Genomic DNA, 22210 nt, shown 5'->3' on the forward strand with positions numbered 1-22210 from the left:
ACTGAAATTCTTCTAGATTGATGAAGAAAGAACTCAATGAATCGATGAAAAAATTAACTGTTTTACGGGACAGAAACATTTGTAACTTAAAAGAAATCTATTATTTATAAAATAAAATTCATAATGGGTAAGAAGCTACATAACAGTAATAGAAACAAAACTGCCATGAATTTTCTATGGTTAACTATGAAAAACTCATAATCTTAACTCAATTTCACTTTTTGAGAGGATGAGAAAATATTTTGCCAATCAATAAAGATTACTTTTTCAAAAAGGGACATAATAACAACTATTTTTTCTACCACTATATGTTTCTGTTAACTTTTCTTTCCCAGGCCCTCAAAAATATCTAAGAAATAAAAATTTACTACATATAGTTTAATAGTCTTGTAAAACGCAATTTTAAAAATGTAAAAATTCAAATGGCTACAACACAACACAGCTCAATACGCCCAAATCTCGATTATCTGAGATGTAGTACACACCAAAATAAATAAATAAATAAATAAAATAAACTGTTGGTCTTTCATTGATGGTGCCTGTGAATTAAAGCACAACCACTATCATCAATACCACCAGCAGCAACACGCTTCTTCAACTTGCTTGGAAGACTACACTTGAAGGGTCAATTATACCTTAAAGGAGACCATTTCCTTATATTACCTTCTAATTTAACCCTACACCAGAAGGCTTGCTTTAGAATGATGTTGAATGTAGGCTATAAAATCTTTGGTTTATGTCTATCATGTCTGCATAGCTCTCTGAATATTCCTGTGTAAAACACATGTGGAGCATGTGTGTGTGTGTTTCTTTTCTAAAATAAATGTAATAACTAAGAGTATATTCAGGCTTCTTGGACTGAGTCACTGGACCTTGGGTCACCTGGCTCAAAATTCTCTCTTCAATGTGAAAGGGAAAACTGGTTCCCTTTTGGGTGGAATGAATGACTGTCCTCCTTTACCACAGGATTGTTGTTTTGTTTTGAACATAAGGTTCCTAGGGCCAAGCCCGTGGCGCACTTGGTAGAGTGCTGCGCTGGCAGCGCGGCAACGCTCCCACCGCGGGTTCGGATCCTATATAGGACTGACCGGTGCATCACTGGCTGAGTGCCGGTCACGAAAAAACGACAAAAAAAAAAAAAAAAAAAAAAAAAAAAATGAACATAAGGTTCCTCCTATTTTACATAATTTCTGTAAGTTCCAAAAATTTCCTATTTACCTAGGGATTTTGAAATACTGGGGGTGGCAGGCTGATTGCTATTTTCAGAGTAAATGTTGAAGATAACTTCATAATAGGGTAAAAGCTGACTAATTCAGCATTTAAAAAAAACTATGCATTTTACTAGAATGGCTTCACTTTTAAATTTTTCCCTAAAGGCAGCCTAATCATTTTGGAATAAAAAGGATGGTCATTTCATTCCAGGGTAGAGGGAAAACACCTTCCAGCAGGTAGATTGCTTAAGAAATCTTAAGGGTTAGAGAGAAAAATGGAGATGTATAAGAGAAAGAATATAACCATTTCAGGTTGTCCATTTTCCTGTCAGCTGCCCTAATTTCTTATGACAATCACAACAACTTAAAATATTCTTTTAAGATCAGTATTTGACAAGTAAATGTTTTGGAAAAGCATTTGGTTCCCTGGGCCTCATTTGTGGCCCTAATAACAAGAATACAAGCCTCTAATAACAAGAATACAAGCCTCTAATAACAAGAATACAAGCAGAGCCACACCTGGGGAACAGAGGGACAGGCTGGAGCTCGGGGTCTAAGAGAGAACCACCAAGAGGCAGCACCTTTCCTGTGCTCTCTCAGATAACACAACTCAAGTTTTCCTTTTATTTGGAGCTAAAACTTTACAGTCACGAGAGAGAGAGAGAGAGAGAGAGAGAGAGAGAGAGAGAGAGAGAGAGAGAGAGAGAGAGAGAGAGAGCGAGCGAGCGAGAGAGAGAGAGAGAGAGAGAGAGAGAGAGAGAGAGAGAGAGAGAGAGAGGATTGAATTACGCTTCTTTTCCATTCCAACAACTAACTTTCTCGGTAACAAAAGAATAAACTCCAAACTTTTTAGCTTCTTGTTCAAGGTGCTAACAATATGCCCCCACCTGTGACTCAGCTTCATTTTCCTTTACACCCACGCTCTCCCCTCGGGTCACCAGCAGCCCTGACTAACGACAGCTGAATGCCAGCTCCACACCAAGAAGCCTCCTGCATGCTTTTTTAAACATCTGAGACTTCTCACGACTCTTGGGCTCTTCTTGAGGCCTGGGAGACACTATTGTTTCCACCCCTCCTGAAATTTTCCTTGTCCTTTAAGGCCAAAATGTCATTTCCTCCCTGAAAGCTACTCCCAATCCCTTCACATCAAGGTCAATGCAGCCTTCCTCTGGTGTCTCACACAACGCTACCACTGATGATAATTTACTTTATTCTGTCTTAAATTACAGTTAGTCGTTTATGTCTATCTCTGTTGGCCTGTCTTGCTTTTCTGCTTCACCTCTGAAGACCTATACTGTACTCGAAAGAATAAGGACAAATTGCAGAGAACAGAAAAAAAAAGGAGTAGGAAATAAAAATGTATTGACTATTATAACCAGGGAAACAAATTATATTTCCAAAATATTTCCTTTTAATTAGTAACAGCCTATCATATCATAAGCTGGTTTTAATTTCACATTTATATTAAAATCTTATGTTTTATTGCACTTTGAAATAAATTAGAAATCTACTGAATGGAAGGAAAAGGATTGGTTGGTCAAGGATTGGTTTAAGAATGACAGAAAGGCTAGAGAAGGTAGGAGTAGAAACATCTCATTTTGCTTTAATATCAATAGACTGTTCTTCCCTTAAAAGCTGTTGCTACACTGAATTATCTAGACCTTTTCATATAATGTCAATGCCACAGTAACCTTTAAGCTACCCAGACTTCGCCAACAGAGACTGTAACACTGTTTACCCCATTGTAAATTAGGAAAAGCTATGGACCAAACCTTCACAATAAACACTGTTTTTGAATTTGCAAAAAAAGAGACTATGCACACAATGGAAGATTTTACATGCTGTAGTAATTATTATGACAAGGAATAAATCAGGGGTGGGTAGCATGAGGCTAAAACTAGTTTTCTGCAAGTACCAAAAAAAAAGCCTTAAGGGAGAGGAGGTGGGAGGTTATGTTAACATAACCTACTTCTCTGGCTTTCCCAGCTTTCAAAACGAGAATCTGGTCGGGATTTTTTTTTTTTTTCCTCTGTAGTTTTAAATGGAGGATTAAATATAATTTAAGTTTATTCTACTTAGTTGGGATTTTGAGGAGCAAAGGAACAGGTCACACTAACACTTGTGACAACTTTCTTCTAGGCAACTTTCTTCTAGTGGACCAGCTCTTTCACTTATATTAGTTGATTTAATCCTGATTACAACCTTATGATAAAAGCAATATTTGGCCCATTTCACAGGTTACTGACTAAGAAATTCTGTAACTGCCTAGCACTGTGGCAGATAACGCTGGGATACCAAAAATTAGTTACCCTGACTACAATGCGTTTATAAGCTAGGTGAGAAATCTGTGAAGATGGCATGCTATTTGCATTCTATACTGTCAGACACGCTGCCATGTAACCCAACAGGTGCTTGGAGAACAGAACTGCGGGGAAGTTAGATGCTGATTGTGGGATGTATAATAAACAGATAGCTAAGGAGGAAGGTTATGAGTGTGGTCCAAGCATAAAGGCAGCAAGGAGGGCATGCACTTAGCCTTGCAGAAGGGAAGGAAATGGGGAGGTGGTTAAGGGGAGGGAGCAGCAGGAGCCAACGCTTCTCACTTGTCACACTGCAGGGCAGCAGGAAGGAATCACACAATCCTCCTCACAGTACGAAGGAAGAAAGAAGGCCAAAGAAGAATCTACAGGACTTGGTGACTACGGGGACTGCTCCAAAGCTTCAAGTTTAGGAGAGTAAATCTGGAAAAGTGAAGTTTTGAGAGAGAGGAGATAATGTTGAATTGGAGTTGCAAATAAAATATTCAAGTGGAAAACATGGAAAATTGGAAAGAGTAGAAAATAACTTTATGAGAGGATGGGGCTATAGAGGAGCCAACCAAGAAAAAGGAAACTAAAAGGGCAAAAAGTTGAGGAGAGGTGGATGATAGTTAAAAAAGGCTAGAGAAATTTAGGGATATTTAAGATGCCAGTGCGGTTTCAGTCGAAAACTGGAAGGCAAAATACTAATGGCTAAGGTGGCAAGCAAATGGAAGCAGTGAGAGCCCTCAACTCATCTGCCTAGAGTTTGCCTGAGAAGTCTGAATGAGAGAGACATTCATGAATATTTACATATGACAAAGACCACACAAAAAGGCACGGTCCAGCAGAGTATTTGTTTGGCTTGATTTTAGAGAAGGGAGAGAATTAAGAATGACCAAAGGTCAAGGGATAACGGATTAATCCTCTCTCCTACTCAGATCATCCCACTTCCTAAACTTGCTGGCTAACTGTACTGATGTGCTCTTTTTGAGAGGATAACCCTTTAGAAATAGGCAGAAAGTTGTGGCAGTCATGAGTTTCTGAGATTTCCCATTACCTCAACTGGTTACCTACCAGTCTGAGCCTCCAGCCGTACATGACCTCTTCCTCTTAACCATGGTGATCTATACTTTACAGTTTCCTGAGTCTTTCTGAGTTAGGGTGAGGCTGCTTTTCTTGCTGTCATCTTTTTTAACGTCACTGCATCTGCTTTTTCACTGTCATTTCCTCTAGTATTATAGCATCTCTACGTTCTACTGCAAACATAGCTTTTTAAAAATATTTTCTGTTTTCCTCTCCAGTTTTTAAAATCTTCATGTCATACTTGCTTATAGACTTCACGCACTGTTTGCATGGAATTTGGCCACTACTATAAAATCTTGGGTATTTTTCCCCATCTTCTGTTAAGATAACCTTCTAAGATATCCAAGCCCCCTCGGGAGCCAAGTCATTGTGTTGCCTGTTGTGCCCTCCCCCCAAGTCAATTTGTAATTACAGTGCTAAATTTTCAGTTCTAAACGTTTTTTTCTTTTTTAGAACTATGGATTTATACCTACATTTTCTGAGAAGTTTCTGATGCCCACTTTTCTAAAATCTCTAATTATGTCCACCAGGTTTTTAAGCTCTAGAATGAGTCACTTTCCCATAAGCTTCTTGTCACTTCCATGTCACCAACTAGCTATTCTGTATTGGAAACAAGTCCTGAACAGAAATGCCCTTTTTTTTGCTTTCTCTACATTCTAAGACACAAAATTGTCAGCAATTCAAATTTGGTATTTATTGGATTCTCTGTGTTAAATGGAATGACGCTTCCAGCAGATTTTGAGATACAATCCTTTAGTATTGTCATGTCTTGCCCCTATGTTACATATCAAGAAAACCATCATCAGAGTTAAATATCAAACCTGGGATTGTGCAAGAGACTTCCTTTGCAAATGACACAAGAGAGTGAGGGTGACAAACAGCGACTGCTGCTACTGATAACAGCAAAAAGAGTAATGTTTACACACGTTAAGAAAATCTGCAAACATCAAAGAGGCCAACAAATAAGGAATGAATACTCCAGGAAAAATGATAAAACACTCTTCTACTGCATTTGGAATATGATTAGATTCAATAAAAAAATTACTGGCTCAATTTCTCAAGTACATGTTTAGTGTATATAAAACGTGGCATTACTCTATTATTTTACGGTTATTTAACTCGGTCTCCTTGACGTCAAAACTCACCTTACATAATTCCAAACGAGTGGAGAACAATTTGTCTTTTGAAATCCTCTTCCCTTCTCTTACGCCTTGAGAATTTGAGGGTTAGCTTTATTCTTTTGCTTCCTACAAAGTTATATTTTTAGCTCCTTAGACTTTATGGCGCTCTATCTACCTGTAATTATGCTGCAAAAGCATAAGATGACGCCAATGAAAGGCCAGCAGCAGACAAGATAGCAAAAGGCCTATTTGTGGTCTTAAACAGCTGCAGTAGGGCAGGGCGTGCCTGGCAGAGTTCCCTCTTCCTCCAGCCAGGCATGACAAACCCCGAGAGCTGGACTTACTTTCAGAATAGTCACTGGTGAGGGCATTATTTCACTGCCCTGGAAGCCAAGGGCTGGAGTCAAAGTCAAGAGAGCTGATCAAAAAGAGTGACATGGGAAAGACACAGAGAGAGTGCTAAGAGTTATGGCCTTCTAGAAAGTTCTCCAGATCCTAAACCACCACCTACTATCCCACCCTTCCTCTTCAACACAAAACAAAAGCAAAAGAACAGCAAAACAACCACTACCCCCTTATGGAAGGCCAGATGTTGCTTTTAATTCTAGTTTGGAAATATTGCTCAAGTTAGTTTTGAATTTTTTTCTGGAAAAAAAAAGAAAGAAAGAAATATTAGAATCTACTATCTTGCATAAAAAGAATAAAAAGAAATAATAAGTCTGGATTTTACCCAGGACAAATGAGAAGAGATGCTATAAATCAGGTGTTTTGAAATGGAAATATCTTTCAGGGAATAGGAAACATTCTCTAGTAAAAGTCATCATCCATAGTTATGCAAAATTCCTTTTGTAAGGAACCATTATTGTCTTAGGATAAGTAAAAAGTGCTATTATATGTATAGGCTTTCATAGCTCAATGCAATTTGATGTTTTACTGTTTACAGCCATCTTTGCACTATACAGTGCTTCTAGCTCCTTAGTTTAAATTAGTGCTTTCTTACTTAGTGAGTTAATATAACTGCAGCAAAGTAGCACATTCATATTCTATTCATTGATGACATTAGCATATAATGCAAATGTATTTTTGGACTTTATGCACATGTACACATTTCTTCACAACACTCAGAAAGGGTAGAAATGAGTTCTTATTCTCAAAGAGTGAGGGTAAATAACCTCGACCACAAAACTGCAGGTGCTCATGAAGACAGACTAATAGTATCCCAGAAGGAATTAAGAGCTTTACATATATTAAGGATGAGGCTAGGTGGTTAACTACCTTCCTGACAAACAATGAAAGCTAAAGTTTTTCTTATGGGATAGACTGGCCCCCAGAGGTGCTTCCACAAAAATGAGCACTCCTGAAAAGGATCTAGCCATAAGTTTTAAAAAAATTCATATTTTACTTCATATGTCAATAAAGCCAAATTCTATTGAGAGATGCTCCAATTTATTTTATTATACAGACATTCTGCTGATGTTAATACTGACTGAATAAGTGTCCAAGGACTTAAAACTTGGAAACCCATTTTACTGTTGCGATGCTAACTGTGCACAGATTTGTCTTATAAACCTCTCTTATCACACAATTTATATCACTCTAGAAAATGATCAGCAAAATAGTTAGCACCTAAAACAACAAGAATGACTACTCACGGCTGACAGAGCTTCACCAGGTCCTGGTCAGTGGTGTTGGGAGGCAGTCCTCGGATATAGAGGTTCGTCTTGCTTAGCTGATCCCATCCTGAGTTGCTACTGCTGCTACTGTTGTTATTACTGCTGGTGGTGCTGGGACTGGGAGGGGCCATGGGGTGGGCTGGAACCAGAGACTGCTGGAAAACAAAAACCAGAAGCGTTAGAATGCTAGAGGTAAGGGATTGAGTAAAATTCCAAGTCTGTATGATCTCCAAAATAATATGAAATTACCAAGATTTAAATACAGATTATCTTACGCTATAGTGATGTATAAATTTTAATTTACACCTCAAAAAAGAACTGTTCATTCTACTAAAAAAAGCCCTTTCCTTCAACATGAAATTAGTAATGGGATTTTCCTCAGTTGAAAATTATCTTTGTGCACCTTAACTGCGACTAAATTTATGTAAGATTAACGTATTCACGTATTTTAGGGAACACATCTACGAAGACTCAAAATTAACTTGCATGAAGTTATATGATAATATCATCTTAATATACAGTAACTTAGAAATCACTAGACTTTTGAAAAGGCTTTCAAATTCTGAAGAACATTTGACTGAAAGTTGCTGATAATTTTATTAAGATGACTCTTCAAAAAAATTACTCCTCAAGTATAATCAGGTAGGATTTAATCTAGATCCTCATATAAGGACTTCACAGGCACACGCTCCGTTGAGACATCTGGATAAGATTCACAGGGCTGCTGCCTTTCGCACTGGCTAACCTTGTGAAATTTAACCCCTGTGAGAATGGTGTAGTAGTTGGAAACCTTCCCAGGCCTCTCAGCAACCACCACAACTCTTGTAAAGCTTCATCCAAGGGCTCAGTGTGGTTTTTACAGTTAGCAGCCACCTAGGAAGAATGTCTGAAACTGTACTCACACCAGATAATTGTCTGTAAACCGACTGAAAGAAACCACACTTCTTTGACCCTGTGCTGCACACATGACTTTTGAGGAAGTTCAATGGCTCAGCTTGAGATGGAAGTGAGCACAATCCAAAGTGTGCTCACAGCAAATGCTCAGCAATTTCATACCAGGACAGGAATTTTTTCACCCCACATCTGCTACAAAATAAATACACTAATCTAAGGACATCATTTATATCACATTTTGAACATACAAAATTAAAGTCAATAAACATTCAAAAATTTTTAAAAATTTTATAGCTTGACTTTTACTACCACAAACAAGAAAATTAGGCATATAGAAGACAAATAACATTCCACAGAGGAAAGTCTGAAAAGCAGACCCCTTGCAATAAACACACCCTCATTCACCCCATCAGCAACCTCAGCTACTCACTATAAGATTCCTGGTTCTACACCTAGTTTCTGCCATGATCATCCTAATTCCACAATATCCCAACACACTGGGATCTCATTAATTTAGACATGTAACCATTTCTTCTGGTTCTACATCTTCCAGATTCTTCTTCCCACTGTCCAGAATCCTTTCTAAGATATCATATGAGTCTAAACACCACTCTATCTAAAGAGTTTCTCTTTTAGTAGGAGAGCATCAAGAAAGGTTAATAATAGTCGATGCAGAAATGCTATGTACTGAAGGATGAACTTGAACTAGGAAATCAGTACTGCTTAATGCAAACATAAAACCTGCCTGAGATCATGTCCTGTGAAATCTATCTGATTTATTCCCTTCACTAGCAGCTGAACTCATCTCCTTTCCCCATACTACTGGTTTTTCTCTAAGGGCTAAAGACTCTACTTTCTAGATAGAAACTATCCCTGACCCAAGCCACACTGTTATTCACAGTAGGACCCAGAGTGTTCAGAGTGCAGCTATTGGGAGATCTCACCTGGGATGAGACTTGGGGAAGTCAGAAAGAAGCTATAGATCAGGTCCATCCTGGCTTCTTAGTGGGATTACATCAACACAAAGCAAATGAACCATCAGACATTTTAAAGGCTGTATTTCAAGTCTGCATCTACTCTAACCTCTGCTTTTGTCTGAAGTGCCGGGTGTGGACTCGTATGATTAAAAGAAACATTTGGGTGTATGATTTATTTGGAGATTATTTGGACATGAAAGTAGGAGGCTTTTATTTATGTATTTATTTTTGGCAGAAGAAACAGAACTATGATTTACATTTCTGAATTTGCATAGCTGACTTAATATATGTTTGACAGACATCCATATTTATTACAGCAATATTTTCCCACTGTGGGGGAGCATATATATACAGGCTGTGCCTCCCTGGTTCCCCTCTAGCCTGCCCTGTGAGGGAATGAAATCTCCCTATGCTCTCACTCTAGGTAGGAGAAGGTGGTTCCTGAATGTAACCGAGGACTACTAATCTCGAGTGAATCCTACAGAGAACAAAGTTCAAATTCAAAAAGTATCTGAATATCAACTCTTTCTCAGAGCTAGCTGAACACGGAGAAAGATACCCAAATGAGAAAAGCACTGAATTACTCTAGGTTATCTATTTTTTATTTTCTGGTGCAGAAAATTTTAGATCAAAGACAAAATATTTAGAACTCATTGAAATTAAAAACGTAAGTCCTGGTAAGGACTAGACACATGCTCAAAGAAGAAAAGTCAAACACAATAAAGGTGTTTACTCCAAAATACTCAGAACGGATTAATAATAATTTTAATAGTATGAGTAATAATTATAGTCATATATTGCATGTTTACTGTATGCCAGACACTGTGCTAAGTACTTTATATGCATTAACTTACTTAATCCAATGAGACAGGAACATTCTTGTTCTCCCATTTTGTAGGTTAGGAAACTGAATCTCAAGAGAAATTAAGTAATGTGTCAAAGCCACATATCTGGTAGGTCACAGGTCTGGAATTTGAACCCAGGTCTGCTAGACAACAAAGCCAGAGCCTTCAAACAGTACTCTTAAATGGCACCCCCAAACACTTTCTATATCTTAAATGCCTATTTATATTCTTTCACTCTCTGTGCTCATCCTTTCTGCAGCCTAATTACCAAATTCAAAATTCTCCGAAATATGATACTTAATACCACTGGCAGCTATTAATTTAATGAGCACACAGATAGTCCTTTAAAAACAAAAAACAAGGTTAGCTTTAAAAAGAAAAATGGGTTTTAAAATTCTACTTTATAAATATTTTTATTAAAGAACAAATTCTGCAAACAGCTTTTGAAAGCTACAGCATATTATAGCTAAACATTACAGTCAGCATTTTAGGAAGGTATGACTTAAAGCAGTAAAGAATTAAAGCCCCTCTCCTAGATTGAAATGCAAATACTGACAAGTCTTTAACTACAACTTCAGAACCCTGATAAATTTAAAGCAATTACACTTTGTAGTTTGACTATGTGCCTTGGAAGCACAAATAGTAAAATTAGACAAAAAAAAGCTTACGAAGAGATGATACTTTACCAAACTTCATTTTTATCACTGGTGGTCCTTTCACATTTTGCCTCTCAAAACCCCTAAAATGCCTTGGAATTTGAAAAGACCCTCTTATGGATGAAGCTCTTAGTTTACACACATTCAATCTAATTAGGGAACCAGGTGGCTAGACAACCACAGCTTAGTGCTGACCCATCCCAAAAGATGGGTCTATCTCAGCCTTCTCCAGCCTAATTTTACTGCTTCAGCTCAGGTAAACAAGCTACATTCTTGTTTCTCCAAGGGCAGGGAAAGCAAGCTAATTCGGTTTTCCTGATAACATTTATCTGGGCTTAATGTGCATGCCAAAATCGATAGAAAACTGTCAGTGGTGAATAAATGGGGGGTTGTATTAGTAGGCCCTCTGCACTCCGTACAGGAGTGAGTGGTTTGGTACCATCAGGAAGAGCACTCATCAGCACTCCAGAGGACTTCCTGTGTGGGCAGCACTTAGGGAGGACTTCCTGTATGGAGAGCACTCAAAGAGCACTCCCTGTGTGGACAGCACTGATGCCTCCATCCAGCCAGGCAGGCCCACTGGGCCTTCAACACTAAAGGACAGGATCAACAACAGGCACACGGCAGCTACACGCAGGGTAATTCTATTTCTCTCTCCATCATACCATCCTATCACCCCCACCCAACAGCGCACTAGGTAGTTTCTTCTTTTTAAATGCACGTCTAAAGGTCCTTTACAAAAGAAGCAAAATTAACCACATGTGAACTAAAATATATTAGTAATCATGTACATTGTTATATATTTCTATTCCGCATGGACAATTTAAAATCAAAGACTTGTCATTTTAAATTCTATTGTTTCATTTCCTTTCTATTATTAATATATTGGCTAAAGAACAGTGCTCTGACCAATCCTGCAGCTACAGCTGTCCTCGTCTTCCCCCCTGCCCCCTTACTTAGCAACTTCCCTAAGAATTCTAGTACATTTTGAAGGGACAGGAACCCTAGGACCGGCCTTTCAATTTCCCTCAAGTATTCTTTAAGGCTATCATCCTTACACTTTAAAAAGGTTATAATCTCTACCTCTGCTGCCCCTACACACACACGCGCACGCACATACACACGCGCACACACACGCCACTCCACTATCCCACCACCAGGGAGGTTTAACACATCAACTATCCAGCAGCAAAATAATCACAACCGTTGCTCCTGAGAGCAGAGAGAAGTTATGAAAAATCATTTTCACTGGGAAATAGATAATATTAAGCCTGGCATGAACTGAGTACTATGTAAAGACACAATATCCTAACTAGTTCCCATAAACTGGTTTCTCTCCCTACACTTTCAAGATGTAAAAGAAATTTAACAATTTAAGGGAATTACCAAACAGGAGAGGGAGAGGACACCCAAATAGGCTAATATCAGTTATGATATTTCTTTGTTTCTTTTTGTTTCCATCTGAGTTGTTGAAAGAGGGCTGGAAGAGAAAAGTTCTGGCACAGGGAACTGGATAAACAAAATTGAGAAGTGGGAGGTGAACTGGTAAGTGAGAGTTGAGAAACTGGCCAGGAAGCAGTTGCTCTTCCGCTGAGGTCAGGGAAGGAATTCCTGAGGCCAGGATGTTACAGAACAGCAGCAAGATCAATGAAGAATAATAGTGCTCCTTTACACATACAGTGTTTAACTTATTCATACTGTGCAGTGAGGGAAATATCAATCCCATTTGATACAAGGATATCAAAACTTAAAATCACATACGTAATTGGCTAATGAAACTGGTTCTTGTACCTTCAGAGAGGGGTCCATTTTATATTAGCTATTTAAATAAACTTTAAAAATAAAAATTCCTAATAGGCTTCGCAATTAATTTTCCAAGATATCCATCAAAGCTGATTCTTGCATGGAAAACTGCAGTATCCACATAGATATTTCTTTACCTAAGTTAATAAATAAAGCATAATTTTTTTTTTTAAGTTTTCAGATAAAACAAATTTAAGACTTGCATTGTTGAACACAACATGACTGATTGAATGGATAGATAGCATGCTGCAAAAGCAACTTAAACAAAAAGAAAAGTCCTTAGGAATTAAAACCGCTTGGACAAGTGCTTTAGGGTAGAGGTTGTGGTTGTGAAGAGATAAGAAGAAGAAAGGGTAATCGAGTGTTCATGATCCATGGTAGAAAACTACGTTAAATACAGCGTCTGGTTTCTAAGGTCAGGTTTCCCTTCCAGATCCCCCCAAGAAACTAGATTCCTTATCATTCATATCTTTTAAGGATTGGTTCTGTTCTCCTGCCTGCAAATCTGCCCACTTGTTCTGTTCATCCAAAGGTTCTTCCAAGAACCCCAGTAACTCACAGAGTTGCCCACTGAGAACCCTGGGCCAGGAAACACACCAGGGTTCTTGTCCTATTTGTTCCTTCTAGTTCTTGTAACAGCATTTATAATGGGGGTAGGGGTGGGGTACAAAAGAGACCAACATGAAGATTCCAGACTGAAGGCATTAAATTTAAGGTACTCACCAGAAAACTGCAGGGCCAAGAAAGTGAGGGGACCAGAGCAATGATTTCAAAACTTCCTTGCCAAAGCATGCATTCATCAGGAAGGAAAAGCTTTTAACAGTGGGTTCCTAGCCTTGGCTACTCTTAATTGCATCACATATAATGGTGTGGTATGGTACAGTTTCTAAAAACAGTAGGAGTTCAACCAAGGGAAGATCAGGGAGGAGGGAGGATGAAAGGTCAGGGGATCAAAAAGGTTGAGGAAGGTTTCTCAGAAGGGATAGATGGCTGAGTGAGCAGAATACTAACAAGGCATTAAGAATAAAAGGAACTGCAGATCTGAAAGGAAGCTGGATAGGGAGAGGAGGGGAGGAACTAACAACGGTGTAGACAGGAAGGATCACTCTTCATGAAAGCCCATGAGACGTCCCACCTGGTGAGTTCAGAGGAGGTTCAGAGGTTGATGTTTGGGATGGGGGTGGTACTAGACAGGGAGTGGGAAGCAAACAGGTAGAATATGGACATGATGTCACAGGTTGACACAGAGTCTCAAAGGGAGAAAAGGGAATTTTTTTTTTTTTTTTTAAAGATGACCAGTAATGGGATCTTAACCCTTGACTTTGTGTTGTCAGCACCACGCTCAGCCAGTGAGCGAACCGGCCATCCCTATATAGGATCGAACTCGCAGCCTTGGTGTTATCAGAACCACACTCTCCCGAGTGAGCCACGGGCCAGCCCTAGAAAAGGGAATTTAAGGTGCGAAGGGAAGAGGATAGCTTGTAGGGAATATAAAACCAGGAAACGTCTCCCCTTCCTCTACAAAAAGAAGGTATGTAGTACAAGAAAAATTACTGGCTGGAAAAATCACAATATCCACATGCAAGTTCCGCCTTGGCCAGGAACTGGAATGAATGTTATTTCTGGACAGCTCATTTCCTTACCTGTGACTGGATGATTTCTAAGCTCACATCCAGCTCTAAAATTCTAAGGCTGGATAATGCTTCTTGCTTTCAGGCATATCAAGATAGAACCCAGACAGGTCCTGAAGTACTCTTACCTGTCTGCCAAACAGAGAAATGAAGCAAGAGGTTACAGCAGCAGACCGCAAGGACAACTTCTGTTATACTGTACAGCTTAAGATTGGCACGAATCGCACTGCAATGCTATTTTTCTGCACCCCTTACACCAGCATTAATTCCCTATTTAGTCACAGATGATTCTAAGAAAATACTCTAAATACATAAGCTATACTAAACTCATAAAGAAAGCCGAAAGGAATATATTTGAAACAAAAAATGACAATATTCAGAGCTTCTGAAACCATGGTGTCCTAAAGGTGAAAATAGCATTATACCTAAAATTACCTTCATAACTTAGATCTCGAGACTTAGTTAGTAGCCTGACATCTTTATGTTTAACATGTCATCAGTATCCAAAGTTGCATTTCACATTCTGTTCAATTTCTTAGGTATGAAAGGACCCTGTAATAAGTTCCAAAACCACCTTAAAAGAAAATTCAAAACAGTAAGAAAACTGCACCCCAAACAGTAATTAGAACACGATAAACATAAAATCCCACCCAACTTCAGGTACAAAATTAATTATTCTTGTGGATTCTGAATGCAGGTGTGCAGAGAGTGTTTTTCTCCTCCTTCTGAGCCCCAAATGAGGAATTTCCAGATCCAAACCAGTTTTCTTCCTCAACCCACAGCCTTGTGAAAGAGAACCAGAGCAAACTCTTCCTTTTCTTTTTACTCAAAATAAATTGAAAAACAAAAACTTCCTAAGGGAAGTGAAACATTACTTTTAACATGACCGTTCAGAATACCTCTGCAATATTCTACATTTCCTGCCTTACCCCAGTGAAGTTAGGATTCCAGGGTTGACAACTTCCTTCCAGCTGTTTTTAAGTCTATCTACAGTACAGTTTGTATCTTCTCCTAGTACTTCTTGTAAGTAAAGAATTATCTTTGAGATTGCAAAGTCCTCAGGGTGGAAATTACCCATTCTAAAATAACTTTCTCTACATTAAACAATACTTATTCAAAGTAAAGTGATTAACTAAACATTAAGTTGGAAAAATTATATGAGTAAGCTTACCCCCCCAAAATACCAAAAACCAATTTATTCAATTTATTTATTTAGTTTAGATGCAGAGGGACATGTGAATGAGCTTGCAGCAGCAACAGTGACTTCACAAAGTAGCCCCTCGAGAAAAAAAACGTTATCTGCACGTTTAGGAAATGGAGCAAATATTTAAAATTTCCCCATAATAATTTTAAAAAACATGAAATCTTATCTGACAATGTTGTAATTTGTATATAGACAAAGTAAAATATCAACAGGAAAGTTTTTTGAGTTGATACAACTCAAAAATTAATGTTTACATTTGTTTCTTTCACATGGTAAGGTCCAGCAGCTTACTTCTGATACAACATGAATAATTACAGAAAGCCAGTAATACTAGAACTCTTTTGTTACATATTAACCTACATATTTCTATGTAAATGTCTGTGCCTCTGAGTTCAGACAGGGGACTGAATGGGTAGCTCTGAGCTATATTGCGTGGGGCAATGGCCTTTTTTTTTCTTAACTCTTTTGCCTGAGATCTCCACCCTGCATACACATGCAGGCACAGACATAAAACTGAAACAAAAATTTTTGTGAAAGAATATTTTCCTCTACCATATGCAATGTACCCCATATCTTTTCTAGTCTATTTTGCTAAAAAAGAAATGCTGGTAGTGATCTACTAAACTGATTTGAGACAACACTAATATTGCCACCTGCAGATTAAAAACACAGTGGTCTACAGCATTTCTGAAACTGATGTGCATGTGAACCACCTGCATTGCTAAAATGCAGATTTTGACTCAGCCATTTGGGGCCAAGATTCTGTATGTCTAAAAAGCTTCCAGGTCTTGCCCATGCACAAGGCAGGACTCAAAGCAGGACTCTTGGTTTGTGAGGATGAATTTAGGAAGGCTCCCTTCCAGCTTTAAGAGGAGCAAGCTGCATCTGTTCACAATGTGAGATAAAAATCTTTCTTCCACTGATTTCCAATCCAGTATCTGCTCAGAATAACAAAATGTTAGAGCTGGTAGACACATTAGAGATCATATGATCCAATAATTCTTCACTGGAAGTATAACATAATCTTGAGAAATGGCAAGACAGGGAGTAGAAGTGGGGACAGTATTTTTATCACTGGGAGCTTGGCATTAAAAATGTTGAAAAACACTGATCTAATCCAACCCCTCACTTTTCAGGAAACCTGAGGCCTGGAAAAGTTAAAAAAAAAAAAAAAAAAAAAAAAAATCCAAGGCTATACAGCTAATTAGAGGCAGAACTAGGTCTCCACTGCCACCACTGCTGTCACCAACCACCAGTCTCTGTTTGCTGCAAGGATGATGGAACAGGCCAAGTTTTCTTAATGAGTTTTTAAAAACGAATAAAATTGATCAGCTAGTCCTGTTAAGACATCACAGAAAAAGTATATTTTTTGTACAGCCTCTTTTACACCTCATATTTTATTGATTATCAACTTAGATGTTCATCTCTATGGTAGACATAGTTTCTTGCTTTAAAAAAAAAAAAAGGAAACTCAGAACACCTATTAAATTTATAATTCAAAACCTAAAAATGCATGTGAAAGTCATTTATTTCTATTTAGTATTTATTTATATTAAAAATGTGTAAATAGCATACATGGTCATTCTTTGTACCTCCACGAGAAGATACAAAAATCAAACAGGTTAATCACAGCAGTTTGATGCTTTTCTGTCAGAGGAGTACATACAGGGTCAACTGGCAATTTAACAGGTTTACATTAGAAACCCTTGAAGAATCACTAGAATTGCCCACTCACTGTCTAGTCTCCCTATACCGTTCACAAATTAAAACAAATGACTTCAACCTCTCAGTTTCCTCAAAAATAAAATGGAGAGTTTTGCGAGATTTTTCCTTTCATGTATACCAGTACTTGCTTTTATTCTAAAGCTACACAATGAATGTGTTCAGATTAATTCTCCAAGACAAAACTGATTTCCCTTCAGAAGTCCAAAAATTAACATGAACCCTGCTCCCAGCAAATCACTGTTCTTTAACCTGACTAAACATTTTTGCATTTTTACAGGGACAAGCTTTTCTTACATGTCAGATTTCTATTTAACGATTCTGCGTATTTGGACAGAATATCTACTGCTAACAATAGCCATGAGACTTTCTTCTCTTTTATGGAGTCAGCCCGTGCCCTATTGTCTAATCACTTTAGCAGTGATGATATCAACCTCGGAATCCATAGGTGCCTTGGAAGTGAACCAAACCAAATGCGGGCAAGGATCATTCCTCTCTTCATCTTTTCTGAAGCAGATACATTGAAGTAGAACTTCACTTCATGGTTAGCAGAATTTGGAAGAAGGTTTCAATACTTACATAAACCAGACACAACTTTTTTTGGGGGGGTTTAAGATTATTTCACAATATTCTGTTTAGAGTAGGGAGTTGAGCAATAGCTCAACAAGAAAAACAGTGAAGATATTAATCTTCCTGAATACCTTTTTATTTTCTGTTCTGAGATTAAATCTAACCGAAAGTGTAAAGGAAGTACCTCAAGACTTGAATTTAGGAATTTGTGAAGTTTTCTTTGTAAAGAAATAGCCCAGTTTAAAAATCAGAGCACATAGCAAAAGGAATGAATTAAGAGAAATGGCTGATTTCTTTTTTAAAGATCGGACACAGGCATGATAACTTCTAGTATGGAAAACAATTTAGGAAGGGACAGGCAAGCTTTTCTTTTCTACACTGCAGCCAGGAAGCTGGGGCAGTCCATCCACATCCTCAGGACAGAGCACACCCGCATCCTCAGGACAGAGCACACCCGCATCCTCAGGACAGAGCACACCCGCATCCTCACGGCAGGGGACACCCGCATCCTCACGGCAGGGGACACCCGCATCCTCACGGCAGGGGACACCCGCATCCTCACGGCAGGATACCCGCAGCCACCGTACTCTTCTCCCTGCAACCAGTCAGTTGTTGCTCACAGTTATGCAAGAATTGTTCTGATTAAAACATTACCCCACTTCTAGAAATTCTATCATGAAGCAAATTAAGAGAAGATAAAAATCTAAAGGACAATTTAATCCTGCATGGATATATTTTTAAAAAAGTAATACATAAATTGTAAACGCTGGGGCCAGAATTTATCCACAGAATCTTGGACAGGTTATCTCACTCTGCTCTTGCAAAGAAATACATGTAGAAACTCTGCCTGCATTATAGACTCTAACTTCATCTCCGTTCTCCCTCACTGCAAAATCAAATTTTACCTTGCAATAATAGCTGATATGCAAATCCTGACTAGCAGTTATCCTAGAAATAGATAAAACACCAGGAACAATGCTTTTCCCTTAATGGTAGATTTGTTTCTCCATTTAGTTGGGTCTGTAATATTTTACCTTTTTGTTACTATCAAAGTAATCTAAGTAGTCTTTAAAAAATAGCTAATAAGCAAAAACCAAAAAGGGGGGGGGGGCATTTTTAACCATGACAATTTATAGAGAATATTTTTTCCTAGAGAACTTTTATTCATAGTACTAACTGCTAACATTATTGAGCATTTTCTTGTTTTGGTACCAAGCTAAGTGCTTTGTATGTATTCTTTCATTAAATCACAATAAAGTAGGTATGCTTATCACCACTTTACAGATAACAAAACAGAGACGTTAAGGGATTTCCACAAGGAAACTGAGGAGGTGGCAGTCTGGTTGTGAAATAAGGTCAGTCTGACAACCTCTTCAGGAGCTAAGAGGAAGAGAAAATGGGGGTAAAAAGGAGGGGTATGCCATTAAATTTCACTGTACTGGGGGTCTCACTTGATGCATAATTGCTCTAATTAAGGCTTTTAGAAAAACTGACTTTTGCTATGAACAGTATACCCATGTCATGGTTACTAAAAATCTTCCACTAAAACATAATCAAACAGTTTGGCTCAAGAAACCAGTTGCAAGGCAGTAAAACTGAGTGACATATTTTTCCTCCCTTCCTCCAATACCAACAGCACAGCATTGCTATGAAGGAATATTGCTAGAAAACATTTCAGGTCACCTGCTTTTCTTTACCCATAGATCTTCTAAAGATAAAATATTTTAATCTCAACAAAAGGTTAACACTTCCTAATATGGTATTTCTACATTTGAATTAAGGAACAAATCTCCCCCACTAGCCTGTAAGCCCCTTGAGGACATTGGACCATGCCCTACCTAGTAATCGGACCCTATAGCCCAGATCTTGGACTAACAACTTCATGCATTTGGTGAGAGAACACAGACTGACATGTGTTAGAAACCATGATTAAAATGTCATATGTTGAGCAGCTCCACGGTATTGAGGTGGGCAAAGTTGGCAATGGCTAGACGGTGGTAGAGCCTAAGTATCTTAGAAAGGAGTTTGACAACTGGGAAGAAATTCATTAATTTTATCATTTTCCTAGCTGAAAAAGGATCTTCACCACCACTGGAAATGTATTATATTTCTTCTCCAGATAAGCATCTCTGGAACAACTTCCTAATTCCATGACAGGTGGACTTTTAAAATTTCTAGTTTAGACTTCAAAACACCAGGGACACTAGACAAATTATGATTGATAGTGAGAATTATAATTCAGAAAAAAAATTGAATCCTAATAATCTTAATTTTATTGCCTTGGGATACATGGGATATGTGTGTATCTATCTTTTCAAAACAGATTAATCAGAATTACTATAAACCTTCAAAAAGATGTAATCACTTTGGGATCCTTCTGCCTTTGGTAATGGCCACATCTGGTCAGGCAGTTATTCATTCTTGCCAGGATTCGCTTTATTAGACTTTCAATTGAAAAATGACACCTTCGCTCCAATCCTTTTAATTGATTTTTAACCTTAGAGAAGTGTAACACAGAGTTATTTAGAGGACTAACTTCTTAATGGATTCATCTGAGTTGGTTGACAACATTCTTTCAGATGAATCACAATACCCCACCCCCAATCAGCACCATTAAAAAAAAAAGCTACTCCTTGAAATGCACATCATCTCTTTAAACTTGCAATTTATACAGTAACTACAGCACTGCAAATGTAAATTAAGCTATTCCAAAATTAAAAATGAGATAGAAATGGAGAGAAAGTGGAAAGTGACTGCATTAGATTTCTACAAATTACCGTAAACTGGGTGGCTAAAACAACAAAAATTTATTCTCTCCCAGTTCAAGCCAGAAGTCCAAAGTCAAGGTGTTGGCAGGTCAACGCTCCCACTGAAAGCTAGGGGAGAATCCTTCCTTGCCTCTTCTAGGTCCTGGTGGCTCCTACTGTTCCTTGCCTTGTGGAAGCAGAATTTCAATCTCTGCCTCTTCCCTCACATGGCCTTCTGTGTCCTATTCTCTTTGTAAAAGGATACCAGTCATTGGATTTATGGCCCAACTTAAATCCAGTTTGATTTCATCTGAAGATCCTTGATTAATAACACCTGCAATGACCCAATTTCCAAATAAGGTCATATCCTAAGGTTCTGCTTAGACATGGATTTTGGAGGGACACTGTTCAATCCACTACAGTGGTTTTCTCTAGAGGGCTATTTTTACTCTCCTACTGCTACTTTAAAAAATCTGAACTATATAATCAGAACATACACAAAGAATTATTTTACATATGCACCTACTAAGTTGTAATACCAATAATTTTTTAGCTATATTTAGATCCAGAAAGAAACTTGTGAGTCATCTTGTCCATTCTCATATCCAAAGTACGAATTTTCTCTATGGCATAGAGATTGGAGGTGTAGTAAATAAATAAAAAAGTTTAAAAAGTCATTTTTTTCAATGAAAAAATAGAATTTTCTCTATGGTACAGATTTTTATCTATGGCATAGGGATTGGAGGTGGGGGTGTATTAAAAAATTTAAATGTCATTAGAAAACAGCAGAAACCCTAGTTTATTACAAAAATATTTCTAATTGCTACAACATAAAACAAGTCTAGTCTCTCCTTCTGCTGTGCATTGACTGAAGAAACTTAATTCCCACTCTGTTGAGGGTGGGAAGTCCTATTATGTTAATTGAAGAGGTGATCAGATTGTAGGACCATGCCGTAGTGAATGGATTAATAATGGTGGTTAGGGGTATGGTTCTGAGGGCATTAAAAGGAAAGCATGTGAGAGTCTCTGTCTCTGCTTCATCATTTTCTGCCGTGGGAGACCCCTGCATTGCTGTAAAGCCACCACCGAAGAAGACACTCACCAGATGTGTTGCTTGGGCTTTGGACTTCCCAGCTTCCACAACTAAGCAATGAATTTCATTTTCTCACAAAGTACCCAGTTCCAGATATTTTGTTATAAGCAACAGAAACAGACTAATACACCTTCTTTTACCCAAATTTAAATCTTTAATGACAACTATTATCCCCCAGTGATACCTCAAAACATACAACAATAACCAAACTACTTCTTTGGTCTGGACGACTTCTAAGGAAGCAGCATAGTAACTACGGTGGAGAAGATGGATTCTGAAATCAAACTGCCTGAGTTCTCTCACTATGTGACCTTGGACAAATTATTCAGCACCTCCAAGTCTCATCTCTTCATCTGTAAAGTGAGGAGGATGATGCCATCTATTGCATTCCAGCTCACAGAGGCGTTGTGAGGATTATACGTGCTAATGACTGTTGAGCCCACTTGAGTAAAGTCAAGCTTGTAAGACGTGCTCAGTACCTGTTACCTACACTTGAGCCCACCTTTCTCAATGTCCCTCTCTCAATTTGGTATCTGGGCGACCGGGGGGCTCTGCCCATGCAGCCCTCACAACTTCTAATCTTAAAATTGGCCTATACATATAAGTAGCTTCTCAATCTTCCTCCTCCTGAAACTCCTTTGCACAACTACATTAAAGGGAAAAAGTGGAGAAAACTGGAA

The 22210-nt window shown here is 38.3% G+C and overlaps 1 protein-coding gene across 5 annotated transcripts in view; it reads right to left on the minus strand.

The window, feature by feature from the left end:
• The window catches only part of RBMS1 (RNA binding motif single stranded interacting protein 1), a 204728-nt gene that overhangs the window by 82164 nt on the left and 100354 nt on the right, over positions 1-22210 (minus strand). For 4 of the 5 annotated variants that reach the window (XM_063091974.1, XM_063091955.1, XM_063091966.1 and 1 more), the window contains exon 2: positions 7368-7543. In XM_063091974.1, the coding sequence (XP_062948044.1) occupies positions 7368-7543 (176 nt within the window). The remainder of the gene's footprint in view (positions 1-7367; positions 7544-22210) is intronic. The other variant, XM_063091942.1, reaches the window with a different exon arrangement.

This window comes from Cynocephalus volans, chromosome 1 (assembly GCF_027409185.1).
Source record: "Cynocephalus volans isolate mCynVol1 chromosome 1, mCynVol1.pri, whole genome shotgun sequence".
Classification (NCBI taxonomy): Eukaryota; Metazoa; Chordata; class Mammalia; order Dermoptera; family Cynocephalidae; genus Cynocephalus; species Cynocephalus volans.